At 38.2% G+C, this 15897-nt stretch overlaps 1 protein-coding gene across 1 annotated transcript in view; it reads left to right on the top strand.

Moving 5' to 3' along the window:
• Positions 1-15897, top strand: part of TM9SF3 (transmembrane 9 superfamily member 3) — a 69555-nt gene that overhangs the window by 39501 nt on the left and 14157 nt on the right. The window contains exon 10 of the mRNA XM_027960457.3: positions 15256-15395. Within this exon, the coding sequence (XP_027816258.2) occupies positions 15256-15395 (140 nt within the window). The remainder of the gene's footprint in view (positions 1-15255; positions 15396-15897) is intronic.

Genomic DNA, 15897 nt, shown 5'->3' with positions numbered 1-15897 from the left:
GAAAGGCTCTATGTTTTAGGCTTCCTGTTGGGAGGCTGTGAATAATCATATGTGTAGCTGCAAGAGTCTGGATAGACTTGCCAAGCAAGCTAGAATGCTAAGAGAGGGGGGTTTGATTTGAAATATTCCTCTCATGTCCAGGAGACTTATTAGCTAGAGCCCTAAGTTGATTTTCTCCAGAGAAAGGTGGTCAAGGATAGCCCCTGTTAATGTCAGAAGAGTTGGTGAAAGGCACAAAATAGTAGGACAGACAGATTCTGTTTTGGGGGTAGATGCTCGAGCCGGTCTAGGGAGCCCCTCAAGTCCTGCAGCCTTGCTTAACAGTTCTGTTCCACATGACCTTGTCATGGGTGGGATGGCCCGTGCTGGCTCCCAGCATAGATGTGATCTGCCAAATGAATTACTATCATAGTGCTTTAAAAATTGAGATTCAGATTCCATTATAATTTTTATCATAAAGCTTTTAATTTGTTATGGTAAAAATGTTATTTCAAAGTTGCTTTGTTTCACAAACATTATAAATTTTGCCCCTCTGTAAATGGGGTTTTAAATATTAAGTTCAATGTAATTTACCTTTAGATACTTTAATAATTACTGATTACACAAATATAGTATCAGACTCTGTGCTGAGCAAGAGATGGTCTATAAAATTGATCTTCACTGTATAAAAGACTGACTGTTGGTGCTTAGCATCCTCCTGCACTGCCCAGGTCTTACTGTCCTGGTCTTTGTAGTGAGGGAAAACTGCTTTCAGGTTGTAATCATATGTTCGGTCTAAAATTTTTTCTTCCTTTCAAGAGTATCAGAATTTGTTTAGAACACGAAATGTAAGAATTGAGATATTTGACCTAGTGTTTAAGTGTTTTAACTACTTAAATTTGTATTTTAAGTTATCTGACTTGTTGATAATATGAAGGAAATGGTTATATTATTCTCATAAACTCCATGGTCCCCAACCTTCAGTACCCATAGAATCACTTGGAAGTTTAAACAATTTCAATGCCCAGGGCTTCATCCTATGCCAGTTTATCTGTCCTATGTTAAACCCAATCTCTAGTGTTTACCTGATTCTAGTTCTCAGCATCTGAGGGTGGATCTGTTAGCTGTAAAGTTCCCAAGTCCCAAATGTCTGATAAACTGGATCCCCTACTTTAATACCCTCGTTTAAAATCAGAGTCTTCAAATACTCCTGTATACTCTTCCCCAGGCTTATTCTATCCCTGTTCCTTTGATCTCGTGGCTGAGCCCTTTCTCTGGGTAATCTTCACTCTAGTTCTGTTTCCTCAGAAAGTCCACAATTGATGGCTTAATTCATTCTTAGTAAGAGTGACTTCAGCTTCTGTTTTGCCCTGTAGAGGCACCAGAACAATGGGGATTTTGTCCACTTGGAGTCTGGAGTTTTGTCAGAATACTTCTGTTGTCCCCAGGACTAGCCCAAGATAACTTTGAAAGTGGGAAAAGTTTGTCTCTGGACCCCAGATTCTCTGGCCATATGTACCTGTACGTAAAAGCCATTAAATCCATGCCAGATTACACTTGTTGAGTACTTGTCAATCTTAGCAGCTTATTAAAGGTAAAAGAAACATAAATAGAGAGAGGGTGGTAGCAGTAATCTAAGCTAATGTCTAGCATCTCGTCTTAAAGGCATGATTCCTAGAGAATATTACAAAACTCTATAAGAGAGCATTTGAATGAAATTTGGGGTCAAAGATGGTTCAGAGATGACCATACCTGTTCCTAAAGTTGGCTTATTCTGACCGAGATACTACAGAGTTGGAGAGAGTGTACTTCAAATTAAATTGAATCCGGTAAAGTAAAACCTTTTTCCTTTGGAATTTGTTCAAAAATGATTTAAATGTCATACCCAGAGTTTTTGGTCCTGTGAGGGTTTCTTGGGAATGAGGAAAGGTTTGCCAGGGTATTCTGAAAAAATGTTTTAGGCATCAAGTCTTTTCTGGTTGTAAATCTTAGATTCTTAATGATATTGGAGGTTTTCAAAGGACCATATTGCAGTTTTAAATTCATGGAGACAGAGTAGCACAGAAACGGATAACCTTTCAATCTAAGTATCATTCGCCTCAGAGTGCACCGACAGATCCGTGACTTATCATACTTGATTTTGTCTCTCAGTGGGTAGAATAGTCGCTGGAGAAGTAACAGGTCATCAGCCATGCTTGTCATTTTAAGGTTTGTTTTACTTTGGGAGGGGAAATACCAGAAATGTGCCCTAGGTTTTAGGAAAAAAGATTTCACAAATATTCAGGGAAATGCTCTCTCATGATCCAAATATTTTACCATAACTGGGAAAATGTTATGAGAGTTCAAGGGTCTCAGAAATGAAATCCATGAGGCATAATCAGAAATAAACACAGTGAGGAAAGAATGGAGACAAAGATTAGTGGATGAGTGCTATTTTGTGATCTCTCAAAGGTTATGAGAAGAGTGCAATCAGTTGAGCATGTATCTGTGAATCTATTTCTGGACTTTCTTTTCTACTTTGCTGTTGCATTGATTGATTTGGGTTTGTTTGTTTTTCCAGTATCACACTGTGTTGATTATTGTAGCTTTACAGTAAGTCTTGAAATCAATTATTTTTCAAAGTTGTTTTGGAGTTTTTAGGTTCTTTGCGTTTCCGTGTGAAGTTTAGAATTGGCTTGTCAAATTCTACAGAAAAACCTGATTAGAATTCCATTAAATCTGTGGATAAACGGGAAGAATTCACATCTTTTTTTTTTTTTTTTTTTTTTTAGTTTTTTATTTTTAAAATTTTAAAATCTTTAATTCTTACATGCATTCCCAAACATGAACCCCCCTCCCACCTCCCTCCCCACAACATCCCTCTGGGTCATCCCCATGCACCAGCCCCAAGCATGCTGCATCCTGCGTCAGACATAGACTGGCGATTCAATTCACATGATAGTATACATGTTAGAATGTCATTCTCCCAAATCATCCCACCCTCTCCCTCTCCCTCTGAGTCCAAAAGTCCGTTATACACATCTGTGTCTCTTTCCCTGTCTTGCATACAGGGTCGTCATTGCCATCTTCCTAAATTCCATATATATGTGTTAGTATACTGTATTGGTGTTTTTCTTTCTGGTTTACTTCACTGTGTATAATCGGCTCCAGTTTCATCCATCTCATCAGAACTGATTCAAATGAATTCTTTTTAACGGCTGAGTAATACTCCATTGTGTATATGTACCACAGCTTTCTTATCCATTCATCTGCTGATGGACATCTAGGTTGTTTCCATGTCCTGGCTATTATAAACAGTGCTGCGATGAACATTGGGGTACATGTGTCTCTTTCAATTCTGGTTTCCTCGGTGTGTATGCCCAGAAGTGGGATTGCTGGGTCATAAGGTAGTTCTATTTGCAATTTTTAAGGAATCTCCACACTGTTCTCCATAGTGGCTGTACTAGTTTGCATTCCCACCAACAGTGTAGGAGGGTTCCCTTTTCTCCACACCCTCTCCAGCATTTATTGCTTGCAGATTTTTGGATCGCAGCCATTCTGACTGGTGTGAAGTGGTACCTCATTGTGGTTTTGATTTGCATTTCTCTAATAATGAGTGATGTTGAGCATCTTTTCATGTGTTTGTTAGCCATCCGTATGTCTTCTTTGGAGAAATGTCTATTTAGTTCTTTGGCCCATTTTTTGATTGGGTCGTTTATTTTTCTGGAGTTGAGCTGCAGAAGTTGCTTGTATATTTTTGAGATTAGTTGTTTGTCAGTTGCTTCATTTGCTATTATTTTCTCCCATTCAGAAGGGTGTCTTTTCACCTTGCTTATATTTTCCTTTGTTGTGCAGAAGCTTTTAATTTTAATTAGATCCCATTTGTTTATTTTTGCTTTTATTTCCAGCATTCTGGGAGGTGGATCATAGAGGATCCTGCTGTGATTTATGTCTGAGAGTGTTTTGCCTATGTTCTCCTCTAGGAGTTTTATAGTTTCTGATCTTACATTTAGATCTTTAATCCATTTTGAGTTTATTTTTGTGTGCGGTGTTAGAAAGTGATCTAGTTTCATTCTTTTACAAGTGGTTGACCAGTTTTCCCAGCACCACTTGTTAAAGAGATTGTCTTTACTCCATTGTATATTCTTGCCTCCTTTGTCAAAGATAAGGTGTCCATATGTGTGTGGATTTATCTCTGGGCTTTCTATTTTGTTCCATTGATCTATATGTCTGTCTTTGTGCCAGTACCATACTGTCTTGATGACTGTGGCTTTGTAGTAGAGCCTGAAGTCAGGCAAGTTGATTCCTCCAGTTCCATTCTTCTTTCTCAAGATTGCTTTGGCTATTCGAGGTTTTTGTATTTCCATACAAATCTTGAAATTATTTGTTCTAGTTCTGTGAAAAATGTGCCTGGTAGCTTGATAGGGATTGCATTGAATTTGTAAATTGCTTTGGGTAGTATACTCATTTTCACTATATTGATTCTTCCAATCCATGAACATGGTATATTTCTCCATCTATTAGTGTCCTCTTTGATTTCTTTCATCAGTGTTTTATAGTTTTCTATATATAGGTCTTTAGTTTCTTTAGGTAGATATATTCCTAAGTATTTTATTCTTTTCGTTGCAATGGTGAATGGAATTGTTTCCTTAATTTCTTTTCTACTTTCTCATTATTAGTGTATAGGAATGCAAGGGATTTCTGTGTGTTGATTTTATATCCTGCAACTTTACTATATTCATTGATTAGCTCTAGTAATTTTCTGGTGGAGTCTTTAGGGTTTTCCATGTAGAGGATCATGTCATCTGCAAACAGTGAGAGTTTTACTTCTTCTTTTCCAATTTGGATTCCTTTTATTTCTTTTTCTGCTCTGATTGCTGTGGCCAAAACTTCCAGAACTATGTTGAATAGTAGCGGTGAAAGTGGACACCCTTGTCTTGTTCCTGACTTTAGGGAAATGCTTTCAATTTTTCACCATTGAGGATAATGTTTGCTGTGGGTTTGTCATAGATAGCTTTTATTATGTTGAGGTATGTTCCTTCTATTCCTGCTTTCTGGAGAGTTTTTATCATAAATGGATGTTGAATTTTGTCAAAGGCCTTCTCTGCATCTATTGAGATAATCATATGGTTTTTATTTTCAATTTGTTAATGTGGTGAATTACATTGATTGATTTGCGGATATTGAAGAATCCTTGCATCCCTGGGATAAAGCCCACTTGGTCATGGTGTATGATCTTTTAATGTGTTGTTGGATTCTAATTGCTAGAATTTTGTTGAGGATTTTTGCATCTATGTTCATCAGAGATATTGGCCTGTAGTTTTCTTTTTTGTGACATCTTTGTCAGGTTTTGGTATTAGGGTGATGGTGGCCTCATAGAATGAGTTTGGAAGTTTACCTTCCTCTGCAATTTTCTGGAAGAGTTTGAGTAGGATAGGTGTTAGCTCTTCTCGAAATTTTTGGTAGAATTCAGCTGTGAAGCCATCTGGACCTGGGCTTTTGTTTGCTGGAAGATTTCTGATTACAGTATCAATTTCCGTGCTTGTGATGGGTCTGTTAAGATTTTCGATTTCTTCCTGGTTCAGTTTTGGAAAATTGTACTTTTCTAAGAATTTGTCCATTTCTTCCACGTTGTCCATTTTATTGGCATACAACTGCTGATAGTAGTCTCTTATGATCCTTTGTATTTCTGTGTTGTCTGTTGTGATCTCTCCATTTTCATTTCTAATTTTATTGATTTGATTTTTCTCTCTTTGCTTCTTGATGAGTCTGGCTAATGGTTTGTCAATTTTATTTATCCTTTCAAAGAACCAGCTTTTGGCTTTGTTGATTTTTGCTATGGTCTCTTTTGTTTCTTTTGCATTTATTTCTGCCCTAATTTTTAAGATTTCTTTCCTTCTACTCACTCTGGGGTTCTCCAACTCTTCCTTTTCTAGTTGCTTTAGTTGTAGAGTTAGGTTATTTATTTGACTTTTTCTTGTTTCTTGAGGTATGCATGTATTGCTATGAACTTTCCTCTTAGCACTGCTTTTATAGTGTCCCACAGGTTTTGGGTTGTTGTGTTTTCATTTTCATTAGTTTCTATGCATATTTTGATTTCTTTTTGATTTCTTCTGTGATTTGTTGGTTATTCAGAAGTGTGTTGTTCAACCTCCATATGTTGGAATTTTTAATAGTTTTTCTCCTGTAATTGAGATCTAATCTTAATGCATTATGGTCAGAAAAGATGCTTGGAATGATTTCGATTTTTTGAATTTATCAAGTTTAGATTTATGGCCCAGGATGTGATCTATCCTGGAGAAGGTTCCATGAGCACTTGAAAAAAAGGTGAAATTCGTTGTTTTGGGGTGAAATGTCCTATAGATATCAATTAGGTCTAACTGATCTAATGTATCATTTAAAGTTTGCGTTTCTTTGTTAATTTTCTGTTTAGTTGATCTGTCCATAGGTGTGAGTGGGGTATTAAAGTCTCCCACTATTATTGTGTTATTGTTGATTTCCCCTTTCATACTTGTTAGCATTTGTCTTACATATTGTGGTGCTCCTATATTGGGTGCATATATATTTATAATTGTTATATCTTCTTCTTGGATTGTTCCTTTGATCATTATGTAGTGGCCTTCTTTGTCTCTTTTCACAGCCTTTGTTTTAAAGTCTATTTTATCGGATATGAGTATTGCCACTCCTGCTTTCTTTTGGTCTCTATTTGCGTGGTATATCTTTTCCAGCCCTTCACTTTCAGTCTGTATGTGTCCCTTGTTTTGAGGTGGGTCTCTTGTAAGCAGCATATAGAGGGGTCTTGTTTTTGTATCCATTCGGCCAGTCTTTGTCTTTTTGGTTGGGGCGTTCAACCCATTTACGTTTAAGGTAATTATTGATAAGTATGATCCCGTTGCCATTTACTTTATTGTTTTGGGTTCGGGTTTATACACCCTTTCGTGTTTCCTGTCTAGAGGATATCCTTTAGAATTTGTTGGAGAGCTGGTTTGGTGGTGCTGAATTCTCTCAGCTTTTGCTTGTCTGTAAAGCTTTTGATTTCTCCTTCGTATTTGAATGAGATCCTTGCTGGGTACAGTAATCTGGGCTGTAGGTTATCGTCTTTCATCACTTTAAGTATGTCTTGCCATTCCCTCCTGGCCTGAAGAGTTTCTATTGAAAGATCAGCTGTTATCCTTATGGGAATCCCCTTGTGTGTTATTTGTTGTTTTTCCTTGCTGCTTTTAATATTTGTTCTTTGTGTTTGATCTTTGTTAATTTGATTAATATGTGTCTTGGGGTGTTTCGCCTTGGGTTTATCCTATTTGGGACTCTCTGTGTTTCTTGGACTTGGGTGATTATTTCCTTCCCCATTTTAGGGAAGTTTTCAACTATTATCTCCTCAAGGATTTTCTCATGATCTTTCTTTCTGTCTTCTTCTTCTGGGACTCCTATAATTCGAATGTTGGAGCGTTTCATATTGTCCTGGAGGTCTCTGAGATTGTCCTCGTTTCTTTTAATTCGTTTTTCTTGTTTCCTCTCTGATTCATTTATTTCTACCATTCTATCTTCTATTTCACTAATCCTATCTTCTGCCTCTGTTATTCTACTATTTGTTGCCTCCAGAGTGTTTCTGATCTCATTTATTGTGTTATTCATTATATTTTGACTCTTTTTATTTCTTCTAGGTCCTTGTTAAACCTTTCTTGCATCTTCTCGATCCTTGTCTCTAGGCTATTTATCTGTGTTTCCATTTTGATTTCAAGATTTTGGATCATTTTCACTATCAATATTCGGAATTCCTTCTCCGGTAGATTCCCTACTTCTTCCTCTTTTGTTTGATTTGGTGGGCAACTCTCCTGTTCCTTTACCTGCTGAGTATTCCTCTGTCTCTTCATCTTGGTTATATTGCTGTGTTTGGGGTGGCCTTTTTATATTCTGATAATTTGTGGAGTTCTCTTTATTATGGAGCTTCCTCACTTTGGGTGGGGTTCTATCAGTGGCTTGTCAAGGTTTCCTGGTTAGGGAGGCTTGTGTTGGAGTTTTGGTGGGTGGAGCTGGGTTTCTTCTCTCTGGAGTGCAGTGGAGTGACCCGTAATGGGTTATGAGACATCAAAGGTATTGGGATAATTTTGAGCTGCCTGTATATTGAGGCTCAGGGGAGTGTTCCTGTGTTGCTGGAGAATTTGCGTGGTATGTCTTGTTTTGGAACTTGTTGGCCCTTGGGTGGAGCTTGGTTTCAGTGTAGGTATGAAGGCTTTTGATGAGCTCCTATTGCTTAATGTTCCCTGAATTCAAGAGTTCTCTAATGTTTTCAGGCTTTGGGTTTAAGCTTCCTGCTTCTGGTTTTCAGTTTTATTTTCACAGTAGCCTCTAGACTTCTCCATCTATACAGCACCGATGATAAAACATCTAGGTTAAAGATGAAAAGTTTCTCCACCTTGAGGGACACTCAGAGAGGTTCACTGAGTTACAAGGAGAAGAGAAGATGGAGGGGTAGTTAGAGGTAACTGGAATGAGATGTGGTGAGATCAAGAGAGGAGAGAGCAAGCTAGCCAGTAGTCACTTCCTTATGTGCGCTCTATAGTCTGGACCGCTCAGAGGTATTTACAGAGTTATATGGGGAAGAGGAGAGGGAGGAAGTAGACAGAGGTGACCAGGGGGATAAGAGAGAGGAATGAGTAGGAGAGAGACAAATCCTGCCAGTAACCAGTTCCTTAGGTGTTCTCTACCGTCTGGAACACTCAGAGATTCACAGAGTTGGATAGAGAAGAGATGGGGAGAAAAGAGACAGAGGCCACCTGGTGGAGAAAAAGGAGAGGCCAGAGGAGGAGAGAGTGGACAAGCCAGTAATCTCGCTCTCAGGTAAACTTGGGTAGTGAAGTTTGGGTTTTTAAATGTACAAAATTGACAACAAAGATTAAAAATCTGGAGTAGAGGTTGGATTTTCAAAGATACAATATTAAAGAAAAGCAGAAGGAAAAAGGAAGAAAGAAAAAAAAAGAATTATTAAAAACAAACAAAAAAACAAAACAAAACACCAACAACCATCCAAAGAGTATATATGGTGTTTGCCTTAAAAAAAAAAAAAAGTCTTTTTTTTTTAAAAAATAGTAATACTAGGTTATAGAAATAAAAATTAGAGGAGAAATAGAAGATTTAACAATTTAAAAAAAGCTCGGAAAAAAAAGAAAAAAAAAAAGCAAAAGGCAAAAAAAAAATGATTTTAAAAATATTAAAAAATTAAAAATATATCTGGCTCTTCTCTGATGTTATGGGCCGTGTGGGCTCACTTCCAAGGTGGTTCCCTCTGTTTAACTTCTTCTGTTTGCTGGTTTTTAGGCTCACTAGTTCAGTCGCGCTGTGGGGAGGGGGGATGCTGCAAACAAATAGCACTGTCGTGTGTACACAGTATCTCTGCCCCGCTTGACCTGTCCTTCCTCGCGGCGCACAAACCGCTCGGCTCTACGATGCTCAGCCGGGAACCGTCTGGGGCCGGCCCTAGGCTGCGTGCACTTCCCTGGTCCAAGCCGCTCAGGTTCGGCCCTCAGGCAGCCCTCAGAGGCACAAATGCAGCTGGGACTGCGCTTTGTGCCCTTCCCAGGTCCGAGTAGCTCAGGAGTTTGGCGAGCGCGATCGCCGCGGCTTGTCACCTTTTCCGCCGCTGCCGCTCAGCTCTCTGGGTGGACCGCTGGCGCACCCCGTGAGGCAGACTGTGACTGTCCAGCACCCCCAGAAGTCTTAGCAAAGGAGCCTGCTTGCAGTTAGGTAAGTAAAGTCTCTCCGGGTCTGCAATTGCCCCTTTCCAGTCCTTACGGCTCTGGCTGCCTGTCCCCGGAGGGGAATGGTCTGCAGCCGGCTTTTTCCGCTCCGTCCTTTGTTCTGTGCTGGGTCCTGGCGGTGTCTTATGTTCGAGCTTTTCGCGTGGTAGCTATCCCACAGTCTGGTTTGCTAGCCCAAGTTAGATCGTTCTGGTGGAGCGTGGGGCGTTCGTGCCCGATTCTTGCAAAGCTCTGCAGCCCGCGCCTCCCGCGCGTCCCTGCCCTGCCCCCACTTCCCAATGGCGGATGCAGGCGTCTGTGCTGCTTTTCCGCTGGGGGAGTTACTGGTGGGCTTGTAATCTCTTGGTTTTAATTATTTATCTATTTTTCCTTCCTGTTATGTTGCCCTCTGTGTTTCCAAGGCTCGCCACAGACTCGGCAGGGAGAGTGTTTCCTGGTGTTTGGAAACCTCTCTTCTTAAAATTCCCTTCCCGGGACGGGCTTCCCTTCCCGGGACGGAGCTCCTCCCCACCTCCTTTGTCTCCTTTTTCGTCTTTTGTATTTTTTCCTACCTGATTTTGAAGACAATGGTCTGCTTTTCTGGTTGCCTGATGTCCTCTGCCAGCCTACAGAAGTTGTTTTGCGGAGTTTGCTCGGCGTTGAAATGTTCTTTTGAGGAATTTGTGAGGGAGAACGTGATCTTCCCGTCCTATTCCTCCGCCATCTTTCCCTCCCTCCAAGAATTCACATCTTAACAATATTGAGTCTTGACTAATGAATATGGTATATCTCTTGACTTATTTAGACATCTTTACTTTTTCTTTGTAATGTTTTGTAGATTTTAATGCTCTGGTTTTGTACAGCTTTTATTGAAATTACTCCTAAGTATTTCATATTTTTTATTAGTAAATGATATTTCTTAGATTAAAAATTTTGGTTGCTTGTTGCTAGTGTATAGAAAACAGTTGATTTATGCATATTGGCTTTGCATCCTGCAACTTGGTTAAAGTCACTTATTAGTTTTCATTTCTTTTTTGTTAGAGTCCCAGAGATTTTTTGCATATATTGTTGTATTGTCTAAGAATAAACAGTTTTACTTCTGCCTTTCTAATCTGTACACCTTTTATTGCCTCACTGCACTGGTTAGAACCTCTAGTTTTTTTCTTTTTCTTGACTTATTGTGCTGGCTAGAACCTCCAGTACAGTGTTGAACAGAAGAGGTGAGCAGAGTCTTGATCTTATTCCCAGTCTTAGGGGCAAGGTATTCAGCCTTAGGCCATCAGGAAATGTTACCTGTAGTTTTTTCATACATGTCCTTCATCAGGTTGATGAAGTTTCCCTCTATTCCTAATTTGCTGAGTTTGTTTTATTGTGAAGGGAGGTTGTTTCTTGCAACAATTTTTTTCTGCACCTTTTGGGATGATCTATGATTTTTCTTTTTTTAGTCTGATAATATGGTAGATTGCATTGATTGATTTCGAATCTTAAACCAATCTGGAATTCCGTTGATAAACCTCAATTTGTTATGATGTGTTATCCATTTTATATATAGCTTGATTTAATTTGCTGAAATTTGTTCTTTTTGTCGTTTGGCATCAATGTTTATGAGAAATATTGATCTGCAGTTTTCTTATAATGTCTTTGTATCAGGATAATACTAGCTTTATATTGGATTGGCCAAAAAATTCATTCAGCTTTTTCCATACCAGCTTACAGAAAAGCTCAAACTTTTTGGCCAGCCCCGTAGAATAAGTTCTTCACTTCAAATCCAGTGTTTTCTTCTCTTATAGTATTGAAGTTGCCAAGAATCAGAATGAGAAGTGTTGAAAATATCTATAAGATGGGCTTCTTATAAGTATTTGTGTTTGAGTTGGCAGTGTCCTGTTTACGAGGTTGATTATTGTCAGCATGCTTAAATTGAAGCTTATTTTTATATAGGTATAAAGGTATAAAATGTATAAGTAGAAAAGGAGTGATAAACATTGTCTGCTCTGAGCACATGTCAAGGAAATACCTAAACACAATGACTGAGAAGATGATATATTTTCTGAGAATCACCTTGTGCTAAGTTGATTCAGTTGTGTCCAACTCTCTGCGACCCCATGAACTGTAGCCCACTAGGCTCCTCTGTCCATGGGATTTTCCAGGCAATACTGGAGTGGGTTGCTGTGCCCTCCTCCAAGGGATCTTCCCAACCCGGGGATTGAACCTGAGTCTCTCATGTCTCTTGCATTGGCAGGAGGGTTTTTTAATCACTGGCTTAACCTGGGAAGCCTGAGAATCACCCCACCTGTAAGCAGTTACTGTCCGTCATCCTCAGACAGACAGTGAAATTTGTATCCTTTAGCATTCCAAAATAGCACATTTTTAGGCTGCCTTTTCCCTTTCCATTTCACTCACACCACAGATTTCCTTAAAAGGCCAGTTTGGAGACAAAGATAAAATAATATTCACAATCTTGTCTTGTGACTGAGGTTGAGAATACTTGACCAGTTGGTACATCTTTGGGACATTTAGGAGTGATAACGCAGTTTTTGTTTCTAACTTGTTCTTCTTGTCGCTAGGGGACGCCCTCAACTTGGAGTGAGTCCTTCCTTCCCTCCTCCCTGTTTTCACTTTACATTGATCCGTGAACAAGGGCTAGAAGCTCTAAGGGAAGGCCCTATATTATTAGTTTGAGTTCCAGGGTTTTCACCAGTATATTAGGCTAACAATTTTTTTAACTCTTAGTTGCTAAATTTCAAGTTAAATGAAAGCTTAATGCAGAAGCCCAAGAAAGAAAGCAGATAATAAGCATGATTCTATTAGTATAAATAAATTTTGCTAATTCAGTACTTTAACATTTTAAGTTTAATGAAGAAAGTTGTGATGAATACAGAGCTAATATCAAGGGGTAAGATAACATTCTTCTTTAGTAACCAGTTTATTTGGTTGAGTATCAGTACAGAGAAAAATTCTGACTTCACAGATGATTTCGTTTCCTGTGACTGTTTTTTCTTAAACAGCTCGCCTTGCAGTCTCAGAGTATTTCTTCAAGTAAACTCATTCAGAACTCGGGCATAAAGGAGCAGGAAATTGGTTTTACAGTTTAGTCACTAATAGTTTCCAACATACTGCTCGCATTTTTACCATGTATTAAAGTCAGGAAAAGGGGGAGGGGGAATTAAACAAATATAAACAGTTGATAATGTCTTGATGAGACTGTTCATAGGTTCCTTTATTGACTGTTGTTAATGCTTTGACTGAGCACACAGGCAAGGTATGCCTTCACTCCACCTGCCACTTAATTGCCTATGACATGCATGTCCTGTAGTGTGTTTGCTTATAAAGCTTTTAATGAGCAAATATGTGCAGGCCAGGATTGGGTGGGAGTGGGGTATGGGAAGGAAGAACAAAAGACCAGTGTAGGCCTTCCTAATCAGTGGTACATTTACTAGGAGTCCAAATATATATACGTACAACGATAGCAAAAGAAACTTTATTCTGAAGTTTGTGTGAAATGAGTTAACCTGATTGTGGTATCCAGGTATTAATATTTGGTATAAAACTAATTTGAGTCTGTTTATTTTGTTGTTGTTGTTCTTTATTTTTAAAATTTATTTTTAATTGATGGATAATTGCTTTACAATACTGTATTGGTTTTTGCCATACATCAACTATTACTCAGCCATAGGTATACATATGTCCCCTCCCTATTGACCCTCCTCCCGCCTTATTTTTTTTTTTTACAGTTAAAAATAATTTTTTTAAAAAAGCTATTTTCAAAAGGATATTCAAATCAAGTGCTTGTGGAATTCCTAACTAAAACTTTTTTCAGCAGGACTTGAGGGTTCGATGGAACAGATGAAAACTACTTTGCTAGACCATGTCATTCCATATATGAATGTTTCCTCAACAACTTCTCTTCAGTCCTTGTTTGAAATTAGAGTTCTGGTAAATTAAGCGAAAATATGTAGGTCTCTATTACAGTGTTTTAATATTTATGAATTTTATATACTTAATGGTAGCAAAATAATAATTTAAAAAACAAAAATTGAGACAGAATTCAACCCCCAAATATGGGATATGTATAATTCACAATATATCCTAGTATTTAAAATATCTTTAAAACATCTGCCTTTTTTTGTTTCACCTTTTCTTATTATTCATGTAAGCAAAAATTCATATTATTAACACGTCTAAACTGAAATACCACTGATTTAAGTTTCTAAATCTGAGCTTTAAAATGGAATGTCAGAACTCTTAACTCTCCTACTTCTATACAAGCTTTACTGGGCTTCCCTGGTGGCTCAGATGGCAGTCTGCCTGCCATGCAGGAGACCTGGGGTTGATCCCTGGGTTGGGAAGATTCTCTGAAGGAGGACATGATAACCCGCTCCAGTATTCTTGCCTGGAGAATCCCCATGGACAGAGGGGTTTGGTGGGCTGCAATCCCTGGGGTCGCAAAGAATTGGACACGGCTGAGCGACTACGCGCTGCCTGAAAGGAAGATGATGATACTCTTTGGTTTGTTTAAATGCGTGCAGGCACACATCAGGGTGTAATGAAGATGTAGAGTTTTCAGTAATGTTGCTTCAAGACAGAGTCTTTCCTCCTCATGTCATCACTGTGGATTTTCCACCCTACGCCTCTTCATTTCTCTGTTAATTTCTTCGCAATTTTCATTCAGCTTTTCTCTCACTTTTACTTTTTATTTATTAGAACCCCAAAATATATATTGGAGAGATACTAGAGGTGATTCAGTTCTTTTTCAGTTTTAGAAGTTGAGTGAACTTATCTTAATTTACATGCTGGCTGGAAGGAGCTTGAGTGTGTCTTCGTAAAAATGCAAGTTTATATAAAAAAGAAAAAAAATCACAAAAATAAATGCTTCCTTAACTTTGGTTCTAGAATCTCTGTATGGTCTCCCCTGTAATGTTAGATTTTGGATTACTAATAGGCAGAGAAATACTCATATTATCTTAGTAATATATATATATATGCATAAATAGTGATGTTCTCCTATTTGTAAGATCCTAGGGCACTGTAGAATAGAAACAAGCAGACAGAATGAGACAGGCAGATCTGAATTGAAATCTTGGTTTGGCTACCTACTAAACCGTGTGATCAAGGGAAGTCACGTAGCCTCTCTGTCTCGTTTTCTTCACCTGGGAAGTGGGAAAATAACACTTGTAAAGGTCCTTGAGCTTATTAGGAGCTCAGTGAAGTGCAGGCAAGTAAATAAGTTGGTTATAATGATAAAAGAGAAAGGATATGTTAAAATCATGACAGCTGAAACTGAGAAAAAAGGACTGTGGCAGGGGCAGTGTGAAAGAATAGGAAATATCAGGAATGGCAGTTGATAGGAAATATGGTTCAACTTGTATTCAGTTTAATTCTAATATTTTAAAGCACATTATTTTCCTATTGCTATTAGTATTCTGCACAATTTTAACCCATTTTGAATTTAAACATTTTCTTTTATAATCAAATTGCATTTAAGTTTTTGTATCCTTTTTATTTGTTTTTGTTAATATTATTGTTCTCCGAGTAATCACACACATTTTAATTTAATTTACAGGTGGCCGTTTGTTGCATCTGTTTTTTTGTTATCCTTCCTCTAAATCTTGTTGGTACAATACTTGGCCGAAATCTATCAGGTCAACCCAACTTTCCTTGTCGTGTCAATGCTGTGCCTCGTCCCATACCGGAGAAAAAATGGTAAAGAGAATGCTAAATTGTTTTGATTGCTTCTCACAATATATAAATTCCTAAGGCTATTGCGTATACATAACTTTTAGAATTGGCATGTATTTATAAGTTTAAACTTAATATTTGTCTTTTTCTTTCTCCTTCAGCTTATATTGTTAGGAGTAGTAATAAATGATATCTTTATTTTACTCTTTGAATATTAGTGCCATTCACAGAGAAATCAAATGCTTTGGTCATACACTAGTTCATAGAGGCGGATAGGACCTAATGCAGCAGCTGTTGTATTACTGCAGCCTATAAACCAAATCTGTTTTTATAAATAAAGTTTTGTTGGCATATAGCCACGCTTGTTTGTTCCCATATTGTCTATGACTGCTTTTCCACTATAGCATCAGAGTTAAAGTTAGGACAGACACTGACCATCTCACCTGCAGAACATGAAATACTATCTGAGCCTTTACAGAAACGTTTGCCAACTCCTGGCTTACAATCTCAGTGTCCTCGCCACATT

This window comes from Ovis aries, chromosome 22 (genome assembly GCF_016772045.2).
Source record: "Ovis aries strain OAR_USU_Benz2616 breed Rambouillet chromosome 22, ARS-UI_Ramb_v3.0, whole genome shotgun sequence".
Taxonomy (NCBI): domain Eukaryota; kingdom Metazoa; phylum Chordata; class Mammalia; order Artiodactyla; family Bovidae; genus Ovis; species Ovis aries.
Note: the sequence above shows the minus strand (reverse complement) of the source record. Positions and strands in the feature narration are given on the sequence as shown.